Source organism: Gobio gobio (assembly GCF_949357685.1).
Source record: "Gobio gobio genome assembly, chromosome: 8".
In the NCBI taxonomy this organism is placed as follows: domain Eukaryota; kingdom Metazoa; phylum Chordata; class Actinopteri; order Cypriniformes; family Gobionidae; genus Gobio; species Gobio gobio.
In genome coordinates, this window is record NC_137114.1 from 3101201 (window position 1) to 3127498 (window position 26298).

The window sequence follows — 26298 nt, forward strand, 5'->3', positions numbered from 1 at the left end:
TGACTGTGTGTTCAGAACAAATGTTTAATGGATTAATTAATGTACTATGATATCACAGTGACTGTGTGTTCAGAACAAATGTTCAATGGATTAATTAATGTACTATGATATCACAGTGACTGTGTGTTCAGAACAAATGTTTAATGGATTAATAAATGTACTATGATATCACACTGACTGTGTGTTCAGAACAAATGTTTAATGGATTCAAATAATGTACTATTATATCACACTGACTGTGTGTTCAGAACAAATGTTTAATGGATTAATTAATGTACTATGATATCACAGTGACTGTGTGTTCAGAACAAATGTTTAATGGATTAATAAATGTACTATGATATCACACTGACTGTGTGTTCAGAACAAATGTTCAATGGATTAATTAATGTACTATGATATCACAGTGACTGTGTGTTCAGAACAAATGTTTAATGGATTAATTAATGTACTATGATATCACAGTGACTGTGTGTTCAGAACAAGTGTTCAATGGATTCAAATAATGTACTATTATATCACACTGACTGTGTGTTCAGAACAAATGTTTAATGGATTAATTAATGTACTATGATATCACAGTGACTGTGTTCAGAACAAATGTTTAATGGATTAATTAATGTACTATGATATCACAGTGACTGTGTGTTCAGAACAAATGTTCAATGGATTAATTAATGTACTATGATATCACAGTGACTGTGTGTTCAGAACAAATGTTCAATGGATTAATTAATGTACTATGATATCACACTGACTGTGTGTTCAGAACAAATGTTCAATGGATTAATTAATGGACTATGATATCACACTGACTGTGTGTTCAGAACAAGTGTTTAATGGATTAATTAATGGACTATGATATCACACTGACTGTGTGTTCAGAACAAGTGTTTAATGGATTAATTAATGTACTATGATATCACACTGACTGTGTGTTCAGAACAAATGTTCAATGGATTAATTAATGGACTATGATATCACACTGACTGTGTGTTCAGAACAAATGTTTAATGGATTAATTAATGTACTATGATATCACAGTGACTGTGTTCAGAACAAGTGTTTAATGGATTAATTAATGTACTATGATATCACACTGACTGTGTGTTCAGAACAAATGTTCAATGGATTAATTAATGGACTATGATATCACACTGACTGTGTGTTCAGAACAAGTGTTTAATGGATTAATTAATGGACTATGATATCACACTGACTGTGTGCTCAGAACAAGTGTTTAATGGATTAATTAATGTACTATGATATCACACTGACTGTGTGTTCAGAACAAGTGTTCAATGGATTAATTAATGTATTATTATATCACACTGACTGTGTGTTCAGAACAATTGTTTAAAAGATTCAAATAATGTACTATGATATCACACTGACTGTGTGTTCAGAACAAGTGTTCAATGGATTAATTAATGTACTGACATCACACTGACTGTGTGTTCAGAACAAGTGTTTAAAAGATTCAAATAATGTACTATGATATCACACTGACTGTGTGTTCAGAACAAGTGTTTAATGGATTAATTAATGTACTATGACATCACAGTGACTGTGTGTTCAGAACAAATGTTCAATGGATTAATTAATGTACTATGATATCACAGTGACTGTGTGTTCAGAACAAATGTTCAATGGATTAATTAATGTACTATGACATCACACTGACTGTGTGTTCAGAACAAGTGTTTAATGGATTAATTAATGTACTATGATATCACACTGACTGTGTGTTCAGAACAAGTGTTCAATGGATTAATTAATGTACTATGATATCACAGTGACTGTGTGTTCAGAACAAATGTTCAATGGATTAATTAATGTACTATGACATCACACTGACTGTGTGTTCAGAACAAGTGTTCAATGGATTAATTAATGTACTATGACATCACAGTGACTGTGTGTTCAGAACAAGTGTTCAATGGATTAATTAATGTACTATGACATCACAGTGACTGTGTGTTCAGAACAAGTGTTTAATGGATTAATTAATGTACTATGACATCACAGTGACTGTGTGTTCAGAACAAATGTTCAATGGATTAATTAATGTACTATGATATCACACTGACTGTGTGTTCAGAACAAATGTTCAATGGATTAATTAATGTACTATGATATCACAGTGACTGTTTGTTCAGAACAAGTGTTCAATGGATTAATTAATGTACTATGACATCACAGTGACTGTGTGTTCAGAACAAATGTTCAATGGATTAATTAATGTACTATGATATCACAGTGACTGTGTGTTCAGAACAAATGTTCAATGGATTAATTAATGTACTATGACATCACACTGACTGTGTGTTCAGAACAAGTGTTTAATGGATTAATTAATGTACTATGATATCACACTGACTGTGTGTTCAGAACAAGTGTTCAATGGATTAATTAATGTACTATGATATCACAGTGACTGTGTGTTCAGAACAAATGTTCAATGGATTAATTAATGTACTATGACATCACACTGACTGTGTGTTCAGAACAAGTGTTCAATGGATTAATTAATGTACTATGACATCACACTGACTGTGTGTTCAGAACAAGTGTTTAATGGATTAATTAATGTACTATGACATCACAGTGACTGTGTGTTCAGAACAAATGTTCAATGGATTAATTAATGTACTATGATATCACACTGACTGTGTGTTCAGAACAAATGTTCAATGGATTAATTAATGTACTATGATATCACAGTGACTGTTTGTTCAGAACAAGTGTTCAATGGATTAATTAATGTACTATGACATCACACTGACTGTGTGTTCAGAACAAGTGTTCAATGGATTAATTAATGTACTATGATATCACAGTGACTGTGTGTTCAGAACAAATGTTCAATGGATTAATTAATGTACTATGACATCACACTGACTGTGTGTTCAGAACAAGTGTTCAATGGATTAATTAATGTACTATGACATCACACTGACTGTGTGTTCAGAACAAGTGTTTAATGGATTAATTAATGTACTATGACATCACACTGACTGTGTGTTCAGAACAAATGTTCAATGGATTAATTAATGTACTATGATATCACAGTGACTGTTTGTTCAGAACAAGTGTTCAATGGATTAATTAATGTACTATGACATCACAGTGACTGTGTGTTCAGAACAAGTGTTTAATGGATTAATTAATGTACTATGACATCACAGTGACTGTGTGTTCAGAACAAATGTTCAATGGATTAATTAATGTACTATGACATCACAGTGACTGTGTGTTCAGAACAAATGTTCAATGGATTAATTAATGTACTATGACATCACACTGACTGTGTGTTCAGAACAAGTGTTTAATGGATTAATTAATGTACTATGATATCACACTGACTGTGTGTTCAGAACAAGTGTTCAATGGATTAATTAATGTACTATGATATCACAGTGACTGTGTGTTCAGAACAAATGTTCAATGGATTAATTAATGTACTATGACATCACACTGACTGTGTGTTCAGAACAAGTGTTCAATGGATTAATTAATGTACTATGACATCACAGTGACTGTGTGTTCAGAACAAGTGTTTAATGGATTAATTAATGTACTATGACATCACAGTGACTGTGTGTTCAGAACAAATGTTCAATGGATTAATTAATGTACTATGATATCACACTGACTGTGTGTTCAGAACAAATGTTCAATGGATTAATTAATGTACTATGATATCACAGTGACTGTTTGTTCAGAACAAGTGTTCAATGGATTAATTAATGTACTATGACATCACAGTGACTGTGTGTTCAGAACAAGTGTTTAATGGATTAATTAATGTACTATGATATCACACTGACTGTGTGTTCAGAACAAGTGTTTAATGGATTAATTAATGTACTATGATATCACAGTGACTGTGTGTTCAGAACAAGTGTTTAATGGATTAATTAATGTACTATGATATCACACTGACTGTGTGTTCAGAACAAATGTTCAATGGATTAATTAATGTACTATGACATCACAGTGACTGTTTGTTCAGAACAAGTGTTTAATGGATTAATTAATGTACTATGACATCACAGTGACTGTTTGTTCAGAACAAGTGTTCAATGGATTAATTAATGTACTATGATATCACACTGACTGTGTGTTCAGAACAAATGTTCAATGGATTAATTAATGTACTATGATATCACACTGACTGTGTGTTCAGAACAAATGTTTAATGGATTAATTAATGTACTATGATATCACAGTGACTGTGTGTTCAGAACAAATGTTCAATGGATTAATTAATGTACTATGATATCACAGTGACTGTGTGTTCAGAACAAATGTTTAATGGATTAATAAATGTACTATGATATCACACTGACTGTGTGTTCAGAACAAATGTTTAATGGATTCAAATAATGTACTATTATATCACACTGACTGTGTGTTCAGAACAAATGTTTAATGGATTAATTAATGTACTATGATATCACAGTGACTGTGTGTTCAGAACAAATGTTTAATGGATTAATAAATGTACTATGATATCACAGTGACTGTGTGTTCAGAACAAGTGTTCAATGGATTCAAATAATGTACTATTATATCACACTGACTGTGTGTTCAGAACAAATGTTTAATGGATTAATTAATGTACTATGATATCACAGTGACTGTGTTCAGAACAAATGTTTAATGGATTAATTAATGTACTATGATATCACAGTGACTGTGTGTTCAGAACAAATGTTCAATGGATTAATTAATGTACTATGATATCACAGTGACTGTGTGTTCAGAACAAATGTTCAATGGATTAATTAATGTACTATGATATCACACTGACTGTGTGTTCAGAACAAATGTTCAATGGATTAATTAATGGACTATGATATCACACTGACTGTGTGTTCAGAACAAGTGTTTAATGGATTAATTAATGGACTATGATATCACACTGACTGTGTGTTCAGAACAAGTGTTTAATGGATTAATTAATGTACTATGATATCACACTGACTGTGTGTTCAGAACAAATGTTCAATGGATTAATTAATGGACTATGATATCACACTGACTGTGTGTTCAGAACAAATGTTTAATGGATTAATTAATGTACTATGATATCACAGTGACTGTGTTCAGAACAAGTGTTTAATGGATTAATTAATGTACTATGATATCACACTGACTGTGTGTTCAGAACAAATGTTCAATGGATTAATTAATGGACTATGATATCACACTGACTGTGTGTTCAGAACAAGTGTTTAATGGATTAATTAATGGACTATGATATCACACTGACTGTGTGCTCAGAACAAGTGTTTAATGGATTAATTAATGTACTATGATATCACACTGACTGTGTGTTCAGAACAAGTGTTCAATGGATTAATTAATGTATTATTATATCACACTGACTGTGTGTTCAGAACAATTGTTTAAAAGATTCAAATAATGTACTATGATATCACACTGACTGTGTGTTCAGAACAAGTGTTTAATGGATTAATTAATGTACTATGACATCACAGTGACTGTGTGTTCAGAACAAATGTTCAATGGATTAATTAATGTACTGACATCACACTGACTGTGTGTTCAGAACAAGTGTTTAAAAGATTCAAATAATGTACTATGATATCACACTGACTGTGTGTTCAGAACAAGTGTTTAATGGATTAATTAATGTACTATGACATCACAGTGACTGTGTGTTCAGAACAAATGTTCAATGGATTAATTAATGTACTATGATATCACAGTGACTGTGTGTTCAGAACAAATGTTCAATGGATTAATTAATGTACTATGACATCACACTGACTGTGTGTTCAGAACAAGTGTTTAATGGATTAATTAATGTACTATGATATCACACTGACTGTGTGTTCAGAACAAGTGTTCAATGGATTAATTAATGTACTATGATATCACAGTGACTGTGTGTTCAGAACAAATGTTCAATGGATTAATTAATGTACTATGACATCACACTGACTGTGTGTTCAGAACAAGTGTTCAATGGATTAATTAATGTACTATGACATCACAGTGACTGTGTGTTCAGAACAAGTGTTCAATGGATTAATTAATGTACTATGACATCACAGTGACTGTGTGTTCAGAACAAGTGTTTAATGGATTAATTAATGTACTATGACATCACAGTGACTGTGTGTTCAGAACAAATGTTCAATGGATTAATTAATGTACTATGATATCACACTGACTGTGTGTTCAGAACAAATGTTCAATGGATTAATTAATGTACTATGATATCACAGTGACTGTTTGTTCAGAACAAGTGTTCAATGGATTAATTAATGTACTATGACATCACAGTGACTGTGTGTTCAGAACAAATGTTCAATGGATTAATTAATGTACTATGATATCACAGTGACTGTGTGTTCAGAACAAATGTTCAATGGATTAATTAATGTACTATGACATCACACTGACTGTGTGTTCAGAACAAGTGTTTAATGGATTAATTAATGTACTATGATATCACACTGACTGTGTGTTCAGAACAAGTGTTCAATGGATTAATTAATGTACTATGATATCACAGTGACTGTGTGTTCAGAACAAATGTTCAATGGATTAATTAATGTACTATGACATCACACTGACTGTGTGTTCAGAACAAGTGTTCAATGGATTAATTAATGTACTATGACATCACACTGACTGTGTGTTCAGAACAAGTGTTTAATGGATTAATTAATGTACTATGACATCACAGTGACTGTGTGTTCAGAACAAATGTTCAATGGATTAATTAATGTACTATGATATCACACTGACTGTGTGTTCAGAACAAATGTTCAATGGATTAATTAATGTACTATGATATCACAGTGACTGTTTGTTCAGAACAAGTGTTCAATGGATTAATTAATGTACTATGACATCACACTGACTGTGTGTTCAGAACAAGTGTTCAATGGATTAATTAATGTACTATGATATCACAGTGACTGTGTGTTCAGAACAAATGTTCAATGGATTAATTAATGTACTATGACATCACACTGACTGTGTGTTCAGAACAAGTGTTCAATGGATTAATTAATGTACTATGACATCACACTGACTGTGTGTTCAGAACAAGTGTTTAATGGATTAATTAATGTACTATGACATCACACTGACTGTGTGTTCAGAACAAATGTTCAATGGATTAATTAATGTACTATGATATCACAGTGACTGTTTGTTCAGAACAAGTGTTCAATGGATTAATTAATGTACTATGACATCACAGTGACTGTGTGTTCAGAACAAGTGTTTAATGGATTAATTAATGTACTATGACATCACAGTGACTGTGTGTTCAGAACAAATGTTCAATGGATTAATTAATGTACTATGACATCACAGTGACTGTGTGTTCAGAACAAATGTTCAATGGATTAATTAATGTACTATGACATCACACTGACTGTGTGTTCAGAACAAGTGTTTAATGGATTAATTAATGTACTATGATATCACACTGACTGTGTGTTCAGAACAAGTGTTCAATGGATTAATTAATGTACTATGATATCACAGTGACTGTGTGTTCAGAACAAATGTTCAATGGATTAATTAATGTACTATGACATCACACTGACTGTGTGTTCAGAACAAGTGTTCAATGGATTAATTAATGTACTATGACATCACAGTGACTGTGTGTTCAGAACAAGTGTTTAATGGATTAATTAATGTACTATGACATCACAGTGACTGTGTGTTCAGAACAAATGTTCAATGGATTAATTAATGTACTATGATATCACAGTGACTGTGTGTTCAGAACAAATGTTCAATGGATTAATTAATGTACTATGATATCACAGTGACTGTTTGTTCAGAACAAGTGTTCAATGGATTAATTAATGTACTATGACATCACAGTGACTGTGTGTTCAGAACAAGTGTTTAATGGATTAATTAATGTACTATGATATCACACTGACTGTGTGTTCAGAACAAGTGTTTAATGGATTAATTAATGTACTATGATATCACAGTGACTGTGTGTTCAGAACAAGTGTTTAATGGATTAATTAATGTACTATGATATCACACTGACTGTGTGTTCAGAACAAATGTTCAATGGATTAATTAATGTACTATGACATCACAGTGACTGTTTGTTCAGAACAAGTGTTTAATGGATTAATTAATGTACTATGACATCACAGTGACTGTTTGTTCAGAACAAGTGTTCAATGGATTAATTAATGTACTATGATATCACACTGACTGTGTGTTCAGAACAAGTGTTTAATGGATTAATTAATGTACTATGACATCACAGTGACTGTGTGTTCAGAACAAATGTTCAATGGATTAATTAATGTACTATGATATCACAGTGACTGTGTGTTCAGAACAAATGTTCAATGGATTAATTAATGTACTATGATATCACACTGACTGTGTGTTCAGAACAAGTGTTCAATGGATTAATTAATGTACTAAGACATCACACTGACTGTGTGTTCAGAACAAGTGTTCAATGGATTAATTAATGTACTAAGACATCACACTGACTGTGTGTTCAGAACAAGTCTGCCGTCCAAAGGCTAAGCGCAGTAACTACACATTTGGTCAAAATTGAGTTAAGATTTGAAATGGGCTTTGTGACATCTGTTCTGTCTTGTGACAAAGTTTGCTGGTTCAATTTTGTCCCGTTTTAGAGAAATGAGAGTGTCAAAATTGCAGTAACTACAAAATCCAAGCCAATACCAAGGCAAACCGCAGTAAGTGAAGTTACTGCGTTCTAGCTTTGTTTCCCCGTTTTTGACACCGCAGATACTGCGGTCTGCCTTGGTAGCCTTGTCACGAAGGAGATTGTATGCGGTTTGCCCCGATCGTAACACACAGAAACAACAAGCCAACCATGGCACAATCCCGCGGCCAAATGATGGTTGAACTCGCGTTAAAACGCAAATATTCAAAGACTGGTAAGGATGATAGCAAAATAATAACTCATAGTAAGGCAACTGACAGCTTTATAATCAGTTAACATTGACTAGCCAGCCAGCAAATTTTGACTTACCTGTGCTGCTCCATTGAAGGCAATATCCTCTGACAATGTAATGATAATCCGATTTAATCACGTTGGTGTTTGTTGATTCGGATATCTCTCCGTTTCAGGCAGCTAATCCAATTGTATTGACAGGGGTTACTCCTTCAAAAGTTAGCTGGGTCTGGTAAAGTTATCTTGTTAGGCAAAGTTACGCTAAAAGTTAGCGGCGCCAGTCAGCAGGTGACAACCGGACGTGCGCAGCGCAGCCGGGTCGACAGCAAGCACACTAGGTGAAAAAGTACACTTCCATAATGTACTGAAAGTGCTCTATTTTCACGCACTAATTTTGTAGGCTACTTAATGTACTAAAAAAAAAGTTAAGCTTCGTACTTTAGTACTTTGTTAAGCTAAAAGCACATCTTATTTCATATTCATGATGTCTCAAAATAGTATTCAAAATAGATATTCTTAAGATTAGCTTAAGAAGTAGGCTAACTTAGGAAGAATTTTTTGTATATTAAGTACAACATTAGTGTGTGAAAATAGAGCACTGTAAGTACATTATGGAAGTGTAGCCTACTTTTTTTTAATATAGGTAGTTTAAATTTCTTTGTGTTCAGCAGAACAAAGAAATTCATACAGGTTTGGAACATCATGAGGGGAAAAAATAATGACAGAATCTATTTTTTTTTTTGTGAACTATCCATTTAACATATTCAAATAAATAAACTAAATAGGTTACTTGATAAGGCTACTAATTGTAATACAATCACATTCATCATTCATGATTTATTGCAGGACATTGTGAGGAAACTACTTCAAAAAATCCTAGAACAGAAGCAGATAGTGAAGAGGAGAGGATGAGAAAACTACATCTGGAGGAGTTGTTTGCCTCAATGGATGCAGATGTTCAGACAGGCAGTTACACTGAGGAGTTAGATAATAATAATAATAATATATTATTAGATCATAGCTTCTGTCTTCAAGAATCTGTAACACAATGGAACGAGCAGGATGAGTGCAGGGTGATGAGGGCTGATGACAGTGATGAGGAAGATGATGTGGAGGATGATGATGTGAGGGATGCTACCTATGTACCGGAGGATGAGGGTGATGAGGAAGATGATGTGGAGGATGATGATGTGAGGGATGCTACCTATGTACCGGAGGATGAGGGTGATAATGATAAAGATAGTGAGGATGTCCATAGCAGCCACATTGGTTTTCAAGAGCAGTCTGAAGCTAGTGAACAAAGACAAAGTAAGATTCCACAGATGGGGAAGCCTTGTGGTCCAATGTGTAGGAAGAAATGCATTCAAAAAATAACTGAGGATCAAAGGAGACAAATATTTACAGCATATTGGAACATGTCCTACAGTGAGAAAAAGAGCTTTATTTTCCACATGGTTTTACAGTGCCAGACCATGCGCCACACCTCAGCTGTTCCTAGCAGACGAACCAGGTCTCTCAAGTACCATCTGAATGATGACCTTGGCCAGCATCAGGAAGTCTGTAAAACTACATTTTTAACAACTTTGGGCTATCATCCAAAAAACGATAGACTGATAGTCACTGTTATTGGAAATACAATCTCCTCAAGTCTAACACCACCACAAGAACGCAGAGGAAGGCACACTCCCATCAATAAAATTGACATGGCTCCAATATTTGAACACATTGAATCATTTAATCCCACTTCCAGCCATTACAGACGTGAGCATGCCCCACATAGGAGGTACCTGCCGAGTGATGTCAGCATTCAGTTAATGTTCAAAGATTACAAAGAAAAAGAGGCTCTCAAATGTTCCTATGAAACATATCGGAAGGCCGTGAAGGAGAGGAACATTAGCTTCACTAAGCTGGGTGAAGAGGAGTGTGAGAATTGCTTGAGGCAAGATGTCCACGTCAGAGCAGAGCACCAGAATGAAACCGGCATTCAGGAATGTCACTCCTGTCAAAAGTGGGAGGAGCACAAGAGGAGAGCAGAGAGAGGAAGGCATCACTACAGGTTGGATGCAGAAAGGGAAGATCTTATTGACCTCTCAATTCGCAGTGTTGACCTCCAAAAAGTCATCATGCTGCCCCGAATGCCTGGGGTAAAGACTGCAGTCTTTACCAAACGCATCTCAGCCTTTCATGAAACCTTCGCCAGTGTGGGGAAAAAGTCATCTTCCAAGAAGAATAGTATTTCAGTGATATGGCACGAAGGCATTGCTGGAAGGAAGGCAGAGGAGGTGACATCTGCTTTTGTCACAGCACTTAATGAGGAGCGGGATGTAAAACATGTAGTTTACTGGGTTGATAATTGCACTGCTCAGAACAAAAACTGGTGCCTCCTTACATCCTTAGTCTGTGTGGTGAATGACCCGATGTCCCCACTTGAGTATATAACTTTAAAATACTTCGAACCGGGGCACACCTTCATGAGTGCAGACAGTTTCCACCATGGAGTGGAGAAAGAAATGAGGAAGCGACCTGGAGGTGCTGTCCTGGATTTTGAAGATTTCAAGAACGTCATTGCCTCCTCCAACTCTGGGAAAGTCAAAGTGGTGGAGATGAAGAGTACCAACATCTTGGCATGGAGGGCTGGCCACTCACAGGTTAAGATAAAGAAGGCACCAAATTTGTCTGGAATGGCTGTTATTCAACTGAGGAGCGGGTCAAGAGCAATGTACTTCAAACTTTCGCATGATGAAGAGGAGTTTACACAGTTGGACTTCCTCATGAAGAAGGTAAGAGAGAATAAGAGCAAGAGTACATTTTATTTGTCACTTACAGAGTTATGACAGTGTGCAACTAGCAATAAAATGTAAATTCTGGTTGACTCAAGGTGACACTGGAGTATCCAAAAGAAAAGCGAGCTGTAGACAAAGGGATAGAGAGGGAGAAGAAGTGGGAGATAATCTCCAAACTTTGCCCAATGATGCCCCTGAACCGCCGTCAGTTTTGGGAGAACCTGGCTGAAGAGAAATGAAGGAGAACTTTACACACACACACACACACACACACACACACACACACACACACACACACACACACACACACACACACACACACACACACACACACACACACACACACACACACACACACACACACACGTATATCTTACTTACCTACTTGTTGTTCTATTGCTTTTGTTAAGATGAATGGTTAAAACAAATGATTTTAAAGCATTCTTGGTCTGAAGAAACTGATATCTCTGCCCGAATCTACTGTTAGTTGTGGGAGAACCTGCATTTGGGAGAACAACTTTGTTGTTCTTCTATTTTTTTAAATTGTGTTAATTTTGAACTACTGTTTTTAAAGCAACCTTGGTCTAATGAATTATTTTTTAAATAAAATGAGCAAAAAATTATTTGTGGTAAAAGGAGCATTTTTAACATTCACAACATGCAAACATCAATAAAAGTATTACAGTTATTAAAAACAATCAACATGTATTAAGAAGCATGAAAAAAAGTTGGATGAACACATTAAGTTTGTAGATACTGCACTTTGCCTTTGCAATAGTGTTTTAGTTGTTTAAGGTCATCCAAAGGCAGAGTGCAGTATCTGCATTTTGGGGGTCAAAGATCACATTGGTGGTCATGGTTTCTATCTATAAAAAATTTCTTCCAAAGAAGGCAATACATGAATGCATTACCTCTAATCTACCCACAACATGTTTGACTGGCTGGTGTAAAAACTTTAAAGCCATTTTTCTCAGTTTCAGTGTTTGCGTAGTTACTGCACTTAGCCTTTGTAGGGCAGAAGTGTTCAATGGATTAATTAATGTACTTTGATATCACAGTGACTGTGTGTTCAGAACAAGTGTTTAATGGATTAATTAATGTACTATGATATCACAGTGACTGTGTTCAGAACAAATGTTCAATGGATTAATTAATGTACTATGATATCACACTGACTGTGTGTTCAGAACAAATGTTCAATGGATTAATTAATGTACTATGATATCACAGTGTCTGTGTGTTCAGAACAAATGTTCAATGGATTCAAATAATGTACTATGATATCACAGTGACTGTGTTCAGAACAAATGTTCAATGGATTAATTAATGTACTATGATATCACAGTGACTGTGTTTTCAGAACAAGTGTTTAAAAGATTCAAATAATGTACTATGATATCACAGTGACTGTGTGTTCAGAACAAGTGTTTAATGGATTAATTAATGTACTATGATATCACAGTGACTGTGTGTTCAGAACAAGTGTTCAATGGATTAATTAATGTACTATGATATCACACTGACTGTGTGTTCAGAACAAGTGTTCAATGGATTAATTAATGTACTATGATATCACAGTGACTGTGTGTTCAGAACAAGTGTTCAATGGATTAATTAATGTACTATGATATCACAGTGACTGTGTGTTCAGAACAAGTGTTCAATGGATTAATTAATGTACTATGATATCACAGTGACTGTGTGTTCAGAACAAGTGTTTAAAAGATTCAAATAATGTACTATGATATCACACTGACTGTGTGTTCAGAACAAGTGTTTAAAAGATTCAAATAATGTACTATGATATCACACTGACTGTGTGTTCAGAACAAGTGTTTAAAAGATTCAAATAATGTACTATGATATCACAGTGACTGTGTGTTCAGAACAAGTGTTTAAAAGATTCAAATAATGTACTATGATATCACACTGACTGTGTGTTCAGAACAAGTGTTTAAAAGATTCAAATAATGTACTATGATATCACAGTGACTGTGTGTTCAGAACAAGTGTTTAATGGATTAATTAATGTACTATGACATCACACTGACTGTGTGTTCAGAACAAGTGTTTAATGGATTCATTAATGTACTATGATATCACAGTGACTGTGTGTTCAGAACAAGTGTTTAATGGATTAATTATTGTACTATGACATCACACTGACTGTGTGTTCAGAACAAGTGTTCAATGGATTAATTAATGTACTATGATATCACTCTCAAGTCATTATTTTTGAACGAACACTGTCTCCATAGCAACCAGAGTTTTTAATGCCTGCTGAGATGACGCAAGGACTTTACCAATCAGCTATTGGCTCTTCTATTTAGAAGGCGCGAATCGCACGTTATACAGGTGTATCACTTTGAAGTCATTATTTTTGAAAGAACACTGTTTCCATAGCAACCAGAGTTTTTAACGTCTGCTGAGATGACGCGATGACTTTACTAATCTGCCATTGGCTCTTCTGTTTAGCGCAATATCCATTAGCACTTGCCATTGCGCGTTATACAGTGAGTGCACTTTCTTTCACACTTGGAAAAGGAGTGTGTGAAATGAGCAAAAATGTCGGTTAATTGTCCATCCCTGTCGAGTTTTTCCACTGATTAAAGGTCCCGTTCTTCGTGTATTTTTGAAGCTTTGATTGTGTTTACAGTGTGCAATATAACATGTGTTCATGTTTCGCGTGTAAAAAAACACAGTATTTTTCACACAATTTACTTATCTGTGTACTGCTGTTTCCACTGTCCTAAAAACGGCTGGTGATTTCCTTGTGCTATGAAGTCCCTCCTTCAGAAACACGTAACGAGTTCTGATTGTGCAAGCGGTTCCTGTGCTGTGATTCGACCACAGTTTAGCGCACGTGAAAGCGGTTCCTGTGTTGTAATTTGACAGCAGCTTAGCGCACGTTGGAAAGGTCACGCCTCTTAACGGAGAGATGTATGCGTTCAATAATCTCTACAGCGTCCCTGGGAAAGCCAAACAAAGGTGATTTGACTCCTGGATGAAAATAACAGCGTCTCGATGACATGGCGATAAACACACTCAACGCAACAGTTTCTTTTCTCCACGCGACCGTCTGCTTCTCCACGTGGGACAGCAACAAGACCGCGCCCCCTTTTTCGCGTTTCTTTGTGGGCGGAGGTTAGTCTGTTCTACTGCTCTACTGACGTAATTAAAGAAGGAAGTACCAGGATGTAGTCCAAGCCAGCCGTTCGCTGTAGGCTTTGAAAGGGAACTTCTGTTAAATAAAATATCTCGCTTGGCATTGAACTTTGAGCTTTATAATTTTACAGGTATTATTTATGCTCTAACAGCAACATTACACACTAACTAAAGTTTGAACAATGGAATCGTGAAGAAGGGGACCTTTAACTAATTCAGAAAATAATTGAAGCTGGAATACAGGTTAACGAAGATGAGGCAAGGAAATTCAGGGGTAAGTAACCGAATCTTGATTTTTCTGTTCATGGTATGCTACTGTTAACTATGATAACATTACAAGCATAACGTTAACTTAAACGTCTCGGTTACGTATGGTAACCCTCGTTCCCTGAAGGAGGGAACGGATACGTATGTCGGACGTACCGACGAATTGGGATCACTTCAGGGAGCCCCTATCAGCTTCGAGATATAGAGAACAGGCCAATGGGCCATTGGCGTGCGAGATTTGCATCTCGCGCTCCGCCCCGCGCCACGGGTATAAACAGGAAGCGAGAGCGAATGCACGCTGTTTTTCACTGAGGAGCCGAACTTAGTGGCTCAACCTGCAGTGATGGTACAGCAACTGTATAATAACTACCGCTTGCGGTAGGTCACCTAGAACCTCTGCGTCCCGTCCAGGGACCAGCCATGGAATTTCCAGAGGTCTGGACGCAGGTGCCATAGGGTGCCCCGTCTCTGAGTCAGGAGGTCCTTCCTCAGAGGAATGGGCCAGGGAGGTGCTGTCGCAAGGAGCACTAGTTCCGGGAACCAAGTCCGGTTGGGCCAATATAGAGCGACCAACAGGACTTGCTCCTCGTCCTCCCTGACTTTGCACAGTGTCTGCACAAGAAGGCTCACTGGGGGAAACGCATACTTGCGTTCTTCCCGGGGCCAGCTGTGGGCCAGGGCATCCGACCCGAGGGTTCCCTCGGTCAAGGAATAAAACCACTGACAGTGGGTCGTCTCTGGGGAGGCAAACAGGTCTACCTGTGCGGCCCCGAAACGACTCCAGATTAGCTGGACCGCCTGGGGATGGAGTCGCCATTCTCCCGGAAGCACCGGCTGACGTGACAGCTCGTCGGCTGCACGATTGAGCAGGCCCGGAATGTGAATGGCACGAAGCGACCTCAGATGCTTCTGACTCCATAAGGGGAGATGGCGGGCGAGTTGTGATATGCGACGAGAGCGTAGACCACCCTGTTTTTTGACGTACGCAACGGTCGCAGTGTTGTCCGTACGGACCAGAACGTGCTTGCCTCTGAGCGGAACTTTGAAGCGGCTGAGTGCAAGACGAACTGCTAACAACTCGAGGCAATTGATATGCCATTGCAGTTGAGGCCCCGTCCACAGACCCGAAACTGCAAGCCCGTTGTACGTGGCACCCCAACCCGTGGATGAGGCATCCGTGGAGACAACGGAGTGCCTGGACACTTGTTCTAGGGGAACTCTCGCCCGTAGAAACAAAGGGTCCGACCATGGGCCGAAGGTTTGGCGGCACCTCGGAGTCACTTGGACACGGAGGGAACCGCTGTGCCACGCCCATCTCGGGACTCGATCGTGTAGCCAGCGTTGAAGCGTTCTCATATGAAGCAATCTGAGCGGCGTTACTGCGGCTGCGGATGCCATATGCCCCAGGAGCCTCTGAAAATGTTTCAGTGGTACCGCTGTCCTGCCTTTGAACGAATTCAAGCAGTTCAACACTGACTGGACGCGCTCCTCGGTGAGGCGCGCTGTCATGGCGACCGAGTCTATCTCCATACCGAGAAAAGAGATCCTCTGTGTGGGACAGAGTTTGCTCTTCTCCCAGTTGACCTGAACTGGCTGAGGTGACTGAGCACCTTGTCCCTGTGTTCGCACAACTGCTCTCACGACTGGGCAAGGATCAGCCAGTCGTTGAGGTAGTTGAGAATGCGAACACCATGCTCTCTCATGGAGGCAATGGCCACCTCCGCAACCTTCGTAAAGACGTGGGCGACAGGGACAGGCCGAAGGGCAAGACGCGGTACTGACATGCCCGTCCTTCGAACGCGAAGCGCAGAAAGGGCCGGTCGAGGGGAAACGAGAATGAAAGTACGCGTCCTTCAGGTCGATCGCTGCAAACCAATCTTGGGGACGGACGCACCTGAAGATGTGCTTCTGCGTTAGCATTCTGAACGGCAGCCTGTGAAGGGACCGGTTCAAGAATCGCAGGTCCAAGACCGGCCATAACCCGCCGCCTTTCTTGGGTACAATGAAGTACGGGCTGTAGAACCCGGACCTCATATCGGCTGGAGGGACCGGCTCCATCGCGTCCTTCGCCAGTAGGACTGCGATCTCCGCCCGGAGCACGGGGGCGTTCTCCTTCGCTACTGGGAAGTGAACGCCCCCAAACTTAGGGGGACGCCTGGCGAACTGAATCGCATAGCCGAGTCTGATGGTACGGCCCCGAGACGGGCTGGGAAGCTCTAGCCAGGCTTCCAGACACCGAGCAAGGGGATTAACCACAGACGTACCCGCAGCGGGGCAGCGACGTGGAATGCAGGGATCCGACTCGGACGGCATGGAGCGGCCCGAAGTGGGATCTGAGTGTGCTGTGCAACACTTACCTGCGTCCGCGGAGGGGGCGTGCGAGTGTGGGGAGGCCGCTTGAGTGCGTTCCCACAGCCGGCGCCCCCTGCCTGCGAAGGGAGAGGCGTCTGAGGGTGGCGAGGCATGGGAGCGTCGACCACCGCCAAGCGCGCTCCCAAATGAAGGAGGGGCTGAGCGTGGCAAGGCTTTGTGGCGTTGCGCACGGCCTGCCTCACCTCCTTCCTCAGCGGGGAACAAGAGTGGCGAGGCATAGCGTCGCGCACTGTTGTCCACGCACCGCTGAGAAGAGGGGAATGAGAGTGGCGAGGCTTTGTAGCGTCACACACTGTCATTCTCGCCCTCTTGTGGGGAGGGGAATGAAAGCGGCGAGGCTCTGTAGCGTCACACGCTGCCATTCCTGAACTCCCGAGACCCAGAGGTATTGGAACTGCTCTTTTTTTTTGTTTTTGGGTACCACTGGCTGTTTTTAACATCAGTGGCGGAACAGAATTACTAATGGTTTTCCACCCGGCCCTCCTCCGGGGAAGAACAGTTCCAGACCAAATCCGGGTCAATTATGTTTCTGGACCAGGGTGGACATCGTCTAGCCAAGGGCCAGCGCTGTGCGCAGCTCAACCTCAGCTCAGAACTACCCTCGTGCACTAAGCGTTCAGCGCGGAGGTGGCCTGCCAGTGGCACTGCCACCCCACCGATGAGGGTAGTGAGAGAGAGGAAAACTTTATACAGATTATGGCCCTATTGGTGTTCCATATTTTGGCACCAATAGTTCCACAATGCCAAAGCCTTCCAATGCACATCCGAAAAAAGGCAAGGGGCAGGCAAGGCGATTTACGCGTTGCACTATGCCTCAGCCATCCGGGAAAGCATGGCTGTCAAGTATGAATCTGATTCAGCACGAGCGCCCACTATTACGGTGGGAATCTCAGCATCATCTTCATTTTCAACACATAACAGCCCTCTCTCCGATGCAGCGATTGACATCTGTCCTCTGCTAGAGCCCCAAATGAAATGCTAGGTCCCCTTCCAAGGACCAGCAATCCCATCTGTAAGCTACCAGCAGACACGTGAGACCGTGGGCGTGGCCGTGAGACGGCACACGGCGCGCTGAACACTCAAGCCCTTATGAAAAAGGCAAGACGAACAGCGCGCCGACGTGGCTATGCTCTCATGAGAGAGCATAGACCACCCACGAACACAGTCTCAACATGCTTGCGATGCGATAGAGGAGTGAGGGGCCCACAGAGATGTACGCGGCGGGGAAGCCTCACTGTAATCCTCAGGCCACCCAGGCTTATCAGCCAAAATAGTCCCCCCTCTGGTGCACCAGAAAAGAGACTAGATCGGGGTATAAGCGAAGGGACTCAACCCCGTTTGAGGCATCATAGTCTCGACCGTGCATCGGAGGCGCTGAGTGACGCGCGCAGAGTTGCCGTGGCAACCCGCGCTGTCACCCGGCAGCCAGACGGCACACGGCGCGCTGAACACTCAAACCCTCACGCGGAAGGTGAGATGACCAGCGCGTCGACGTGATCCCGTTCCCCTGAGAGAACATGGATCACCCACGACACAGTCTCAACATGTTTATGCGAGAGGGATCGTGGCCGTCAGGACAGGAAACAACCGCATCCAGAAACGCACGAGTGGAATGACGTCTTGAAAAAGACGCAGTGTCACACCCGTGTTGCTCTTTTGTGAGGAAACGCTCTTTAAACAGTGCTGAAGCACCCAGGGGAAGACCGCGGCAACACACAGGTGGTAAGTGCAGTCCTGTGGTGCACTCACTGAAACAAACGCCCTCACCAAACCGACAGTTGCTGTGAGAACAGCAGTTTGTTATGCTGATGCAGCGGTGAACATGCGGTCGCGCTGATTGTGCCTTTTCGCCAACACAGAGCGTCCTTTTCGTTCTCTGGCAAGTAGAGGTAACTGCAGGCTGGAGCAATGGGCGTGCCATAAGGTCGGAAAGGAATGGGGCGTGCCATGAGGAATGGGGCGTGCCGTAAGGTCTTTTCAATTGGACGCGAAAAGCTTCCTGATCCGCATAAAAGCGAGCCATAAACTTAATCACTATAATTACACAAATAATTATACAAGACAAAATACATTTCTTTAATTGAAAAAAAAAACCAATAATGATATTGAGAATACATTCAAAAGTATGTTACCTTCGAAACCTTCTGTATGGCGCGGGTTACGTGACGTCATCACCACCGCGACTTTTTTAGGATCAATCATAAAAAACATTCATACTGTTTGTGATAAATGCACTTTTTGTAACACATCACTTGAAGATTTTAAACATTTATTTTTGTATTGCCCTTTTTCTATTTCATTTTGGACTGACTTTAAAATAGATATTCTTAAAAAAGAAGTTCCTATTAGAATTTAGAACCTCTTGACATTTCCAAAACCCATATTTTTCTGAAAAACAAAATATAATTACATTTTGCCGAAGTTTTATATGCATGACACAAATAAAAGAAACCCTCCTATATTACCTTTAATAAGACTGATCTCACAGTATACTTTGAAACCCTTTCAAACATGAGATCACAAAACATTTTTCTACCTTGATTCATAAACTTTTATTTTTGTATTTATTTGTATTGTTCATTTTATACTTGTTATTCTCTGATTTATACATTTTGAGCTGTATTTACAATGCTTTGTATTCATCGTTTTTATTGCATTATACTTGAAATGTCTGTAATAGTAAAATTAAAATAATTTGTTTTTTAATTATTTTTTTAAGATAAAAATGTCTCCTGACACTATTAAAGTCATACTAATTTTGTACTTTCATTTAAAGTACATACAAACTAAAACTAATGTTATTTGTATAATAGTACAGCAAATGTTTTTGTTGTATAAAGGCATATATATATATATACGTGTTTGATCAAACACTCACCATATAATTATAAAATGAAGTAAAACCAGTTTAATAAACTTCTTTTGAGTGACATTAATCAATTAAGCAAAACAAAGACCATTTTATCCAAAAAACATTTATTCACAAGTCATTTTTACTTGAATTTACATGTAATTTGTCATCAAAGGCTTGTGTTTGAAGTCAAAACTCATTCCTTCACGGATTCATACTATAGTAGCAGTCCATTGAACAGAAGCCATCAAACTGTCTATCTGAATAGAACGCAGTGAAGACCCCCTTCACACTGCCACAATATCCAGTGGTGTTTTTATAGAGGACTCCGCAGGCATCACATCTGGTAAGCTTAAACTCCACCCTATATTCCTCCCTCACATCCGGATTGACTGACTTCCAGTCAACGATACCTACAAGATAAAAGAAAAAAGGAATTTTTAATGCAAAAAAATTATTTAATATATTAGCTTAACTTGTTAGTTTCATAAAGTACATACTGTCCAGCCAGGCAAAGTGAGCTGGACGGAAACCTGGACGGTGGACTGTTTCATTAAACTTCTTGCACACTAGTGACAAAGTGTGAATGGCTTTGTCTCCTTCTTCATAAACAACATCAAGAAGAATGTGACTGAGCACCTCTGGTGGTAGCTGGAAATGAGAATACAGAAAAACTATTTTAAAATATTACTTTACTCCAATTTGTTTAAAAAAAAAAAAAAAATTCAACAGTACATCAGCAAGGCCTCTTGTTGGGTCCATGGCTGAAAGAAAAAAAAAAGAGTTAATTTTCACTGGCCATTTTTTTTACGTGTTATTTCAAACGGTTTACCATACCAGTTTTGACTTCACATGGGCCTTCAACCTCAGCGTCTTTTCTGTGCCTTTTCTGATCTGTAGGAGACCTAGAGAGAGAGAGAGAGAGAGAGAGAGAGAGAGAGAGAGAGAGAGAGAGAGAGAGAGTGAGAGAGTGAGAGAGAGAGAGAGAGAGAGAGTGAGAGAGAGAGAGAGAGAGAGTGAGAGAGAGAGAGAGAGAGTGAGAGAGTGAGAGTGAGAGAGAGAGAGAGAGTGAGAGAGAGAGAGAGAGAGAGAGAGAGAGAGAGTGAGAGAGAGAGAGAGAGAGAGAGAGAGAGAGAGAGAGAGAGAGAGAGAGAGAGTGAGAGAGAGAGAGAGAGAGAGAGAGACTTCCAAAATGCTAAAATGTCATTACTTTATATTTATATTAGAATTAGAATTTACCCTGATTCTTCAAGTAGCAGTACACACCACCATTTCCTTATTCTTGACATATTAGCCTTGAAAAAACAAAAAAAACATTACAATGTTTAAAATTGTTTTTATGCTGGCTTGCAAAACAAATGTGTTGAACAAATATCAGAAGACTCACCTCTGAAAAGTCAAAAGCCACCCCCAGAGAAATGTACAGGCCATACTGAAATTCAAAAGCTTGTTTAGACCTTTTATTATTTTGTTTCTAAATTAAACTGATGTTACTGTCATATAAAAACTCACCATGAGCACAAAGACTCCACAATTATTGGACAAATGCTGCATTGGAATCTCCTGGATAAGGTTTGCAAGAAAATCAAGAAATGGAAAAAAGCAAGTAAGCAAGAAAGTAATGAATTGAATTGTGTGCTAGAAGAATAAGTGATGAATGATTCAAAAACTTACTGGAAGATCCTTACAGGAGATCTCAGTCCAATGGCCAGGAATAACAGTCTGAGCAACCCTCCTATTAAGTGATTTTTAGAAGTTGAGATATGTTGAAATTCAAAATCAACAAAAAACACCCCTTTTCAAAAGTTATCTCACTGTCATCTGTCTTTATAACTCTGCTGCTAAACTTATGAACACACTACATAACAGTCCCCCATTTTGATTGTGTATGCCCCTTAGGCCTACTGTTGATTGGTTATAAATGTTTTGGTACTTTCAACGTTACTAAAATGACCTCATATAATTCACATCAGACATCAAAAACACGAACATCACAAATGAAAAAAAATGAAAAAATGAAAATGCTGAATGGTTTAGAACTGAACCACCATACAGCAGCTGAGAACATTTGAACAAGAACTGTTCAACTGGAACTTCTGAAAATTAACTTCTGAGCTATGTAAAAGACCTGTACACTTGACTGTATCTTCCATCACTCAGACCACTCGGGCAGAGTGAATCAAGAAAAAACATCCGTTTCAGCTTTGGACGCAAAATCTGAAAATGGTTGTTAAAAACAAAATACAGAAATCAATTTGACATGGATAAAAATGTCTTGATGACTTACACAAAGCATCCAGTGTGACTCGATCCACGATGGAAATAGAATGCAGTCTTTTGTAGAAGCATCAACCTATCACAAATAAATATAATACAAAATGGTACACAATGTTTATTTTGCTCTGTGAAATCTTTTTGGCCGCTTTGAAAGAATGCTAACAACATCGAAACAGTCAATGAAATCCAAAGTATGCATGCTAAACAATAAATCATAACTACAATATTACACTGTTGGAAAAATATATATAATTGCTTACAGGGATGTGTAACATGGGATCTACACAAAGTGGTGGAATCAGCGTTGCATTCACATAGCTGTTAGATGTCCAGACTTGGATGCCCTAATTACAGAAACATACACATTTATTCATAATAGCTTTTTACATTTTATACAAGCAATGACATTTTACCTGCAATTTGCTGAGGTCTTCAATTTTCTTGAAACAGCAATTCAGAATCTGTTAAGATATCACAGCTTCACTTAAAAACAGGAACATTTTTGAAAAGTAAATTGGATCAAAGAAATTTAAGATGATCCTAACTGTTGCCTCCACATTGCGTTCCAATCCCAAGGTCTGAAAATCTTCTCGCATCAGGGTTGTAGAATAAACACGTGCCACATGTTCACGCTCATTTTGCTTTGTGTCTAAAATATGTGTGAGCTATTTAGAAAAAAAAAAAAAAAAACATTATCAACATACATTACAAAATGTTTGAGGCTGCTTGCAACTCGTATTAGTCAAGGGAATAACAGTTTAATATGAAAAAGCGGTGAAGTATTCCTTTAAAAGATTTCAACCTTCAAGGAGCAAATCACCTTTTCTTCGCTGAATGGCTGCTCCCATCCAGTCTTGTTGGGCATTACATCCTTCAGCCATGTCACAGAGGCCTTGTCTGTACTTGGCTCATCATCCATTTCGACTGTGCTTTTACTTAAAGTCCCTAGCAATAAAGCATGTGAGTCATCTAACCCCAGTGTCAAATAACATTTCTGGAGAACCAAAATAATGACATTAAATTGCATTATGAAAAATTAAGTTTACCTGCAAGTGCTTGGCCATGCTCATCCAGGACAACCTGAGTGCAACCAACAGCCTTGGTAAGCTGTTCTGTAAACCTAGTGTTAATTGCAACGTTGTAGTGGTGCAGCAGGTTTCGCATAAGAAACAAGTGATTTGTTGGCTTCATAACATTTAGGAAGTAATTGTTTTTTCTCATTTGAGAAAACAACTGCTCCGCACACTGAGAATTAACTCTTCCAGCCAACTCAGACACAAGCTGTATTTTACGAAGTTTATCACGGGGATCCTTTGTGTTATTTTCATGGAATCTGTCAGAAAGTACATAGTGATCAGATGAGCCAGTTAATGGATGCCCATTCACATCAGCAGGTATTTTCTTCTCTTTGAGCCATTCCAATGAAATTTTAAGTCTTCCCTCTTCTGCTGCTGCAATATTGGCATCATTTGGCTCCAAAAGACGACCCTCATGTGGGCTGAAGGGAATCATGTTTGGACTACGGAGATTTGCATGAGTGGAAAGTCCTCTTGCAAAGTCATAAATTATTACGTTGGGAAGGTGTTTCCAGGACAGCAAAATGTCAGTGAAGTCCCTTGGACTTTCAGCTCGCACCAGGACTTTAATGCTGTTAACGACCCCGCAGGGGCACATAACAACTGCCCAGCCACCTAAGTGATAGATTGTTTAAAATTAATGATTGCAGCACTTTAAAAAAAATAAAAAATAAAGAAATGTGTTTTCTATTATAAATTAAGATATATCTGTGCATACAAACCTGATGCACCCCAAACCTTTTGAAAAATTTTGTCATATGCTGATCTGTTTTGCATTTCACTCCTCAGTCTCATTATTAGGTCCATCTTTGATCCCTTGTTATCTAACCCACATGATGCACATAACTGTCGGACAGCAGCCACCTATGAATTAAAACAACAAAAAAACTCAGAATGTATTAGAAATAAACAATGACAATAGAATACTGTTACAAAAACGTAAATAAAACAACACTACACCTTCAGTGACATCAGCTCATCAATAAGCCTTTCCTCAGTTACTGGAACTTCAGCTGCAGGATTAGGATTTGATGAATGTACTTTCTCCCATTCAGTATTTAAGACAGAGCCAGACTTCCTAGTATTTGGTCCAATCCAGGGAGCCCAAAGGTGATAACTTGGTTTAACTGCAAAAGGATTGGAGTTTCCAGCTGCAAAAACAAAACGTTAAAGTTGTTGCCAGTGATAACTTTTATTTCTTAAGTTTAACAACAAAAAGTTATACATAAATAAAAGTTAATTATTAGGTAATAACTGATAATGTCATGAGATACACTCATAGCAGTTGTTTCTGGGATGTTTTCTCAAATTTGTGTGTGCATGTGGCATCCATGTGTAATGTCTCCCAGTGTAAAAGTTTAGGCATAATACAAGATAAAACAAATGCCCGTGTCTGTGTAGTACTTTGATCCAAATGATTAAAATAACTTACTCTCCACAAGACCTCTAGCAATAATCTCCAATCGCAGTGAATTCCAAAAAGCCTCCACATCCACCTGTCCATCAAAGTTTGCTGGTGGTTCTTCTATTTCACTGACTAAACAAAATAAAATTACAAATACAGTGCCAAATCAAAACTTATGAAACATCACTATTTTTAATGCTTTGAAGAAAGTCTCTTATGATCATCAAGTATGCATTTATTGGAGCAGAAATTGCAATTTAAAATTATGGCATTCTATTTTAATATACTATCAAAAAATATTTCTGTGATGCAAAACAATTTTCAGTGTCAGTCATCAGTGTCACATGATATAAGTATAATTTATTCTGACTTATCAACGTGAAATTATTTTTAATAACCTGTGATACTTTTTCAGGATTATTTGATGAATAAAAGACAGCTCAACTAAAAACTTCAATTGATGATTGATTCTAATAAGTTACATGCAAGTCAGGATATTTCAAATTGTAATTAGATCTGTATCATACCTGGCATGCTAAAAGCTGCTTTTCGATGAGCATCCATGATAACAACAGATGGATGGAATCCACACTTTAAGCAGGAAAACAGGTAGTTGTGATCAGTTAATGCTTCAAAGTGCAAATAAGCAGAAAGCACTGTTTTACTTGGGTAAACCACTCCATTGGATATTGAAAGAGCTTTACAGACTCTTTCAACAGCGGTGTGAGACTAAAGAGGACAAATTACGTATTAGACATTGTTGTGACAATAACATTAAACACTGTAAAGCAGGGGTCGCCAATCCTGCTCCTGAACGGCCACTATCCTGCAGAGTTCAGCTCCAAACCTAATTAATAAAGTCTGGTCCAGCTGATCAAGTTCTTACTAGGAATACAAAACACTTCCTGGCAGGTGTTTTAAGACAAGTTGGAGCTAAATTGCAGGACAGCAGCCCTTCAGGACTGAGTTTGGACAACCCGCAATAAATAAAGCAATCCACAATACCTGCAAAAAACTGCGAAGCATAAGACAAAATTTCAAACTGAGTATGATGTGGTCATCATAGTTATGCACACCAGTGCTCCATTCTTGATAGCGATATGCAAGTCCACACACTGGGCATGTCTTGCAATAGGTTTCAACAC

The 26298-nt window shown here is 38.7% G+C and overlaps 1 protein-coding gene across 1 annotated transcript in view; it reads right to left on the reverse strand.

Moving 5' to 3' along the window:
• Positions 1-20507: 20507 nt before the first annotated feature.
• LOC307130995 (uncharacterized protein) overlaps positions 20508-26298 on the reverse strand; it is a 68281-nt gene continuing 62490 nt past the window's right edge. The window contains exons 5-23 of the mRNA XM_079824358.1: positions 26159-26298; positions 25681-25882; positions 25181-25285; positions 24709-24899; positions 24471-24612; positions 23719-24363; positions 23493-23617; positions 23218-23337; positions 23086-23133; positions 22933-23016; positions 22683-22748; positions 22070-22130; positions 21908-21958; positions 21783-21827; positions 21635-21690; positions 21233-21300; positions 21131-21159; positions 20896-21046; positions 20508-20808 (exon numbers count right to left, since the gene is read on the reverse strand). Coding sequence (XP_079680484.1) covers positions 22092-22130; positions 22683-22748; positions 22933-23016; positions 23086-23133; positions 23218-23337; positions 23493-23617; positions 23719-24363; positions 24471-24612; positions 24709-24899; positions 25181-25285; positions 25681-25882; positions 26159-26298 — 1907 coding nt within the window. The 3' untranslated portion in view covers positions 20508-20808; positions 20896-21046; positions 21131-21159; ... (3 more) ...; positions 21908-21958; positions 22070-22091. The remainder of the gene's footprint in view (positions 20809-20895; positions 21047-21130; positions 21160-21232; positions 21301-21634; positions 21691-21782; positions 21828-21907; positions 21959-22069; positions 22131-22682; positions 22749-22932; positions 23017-23085; positions 23134-23217; positions 23338-23492; positions 23618-23718; positions 24364-24470; positions 24613-24708; positions 24900-25180; positions 25286-25680; positions 25883-26158) is intronic.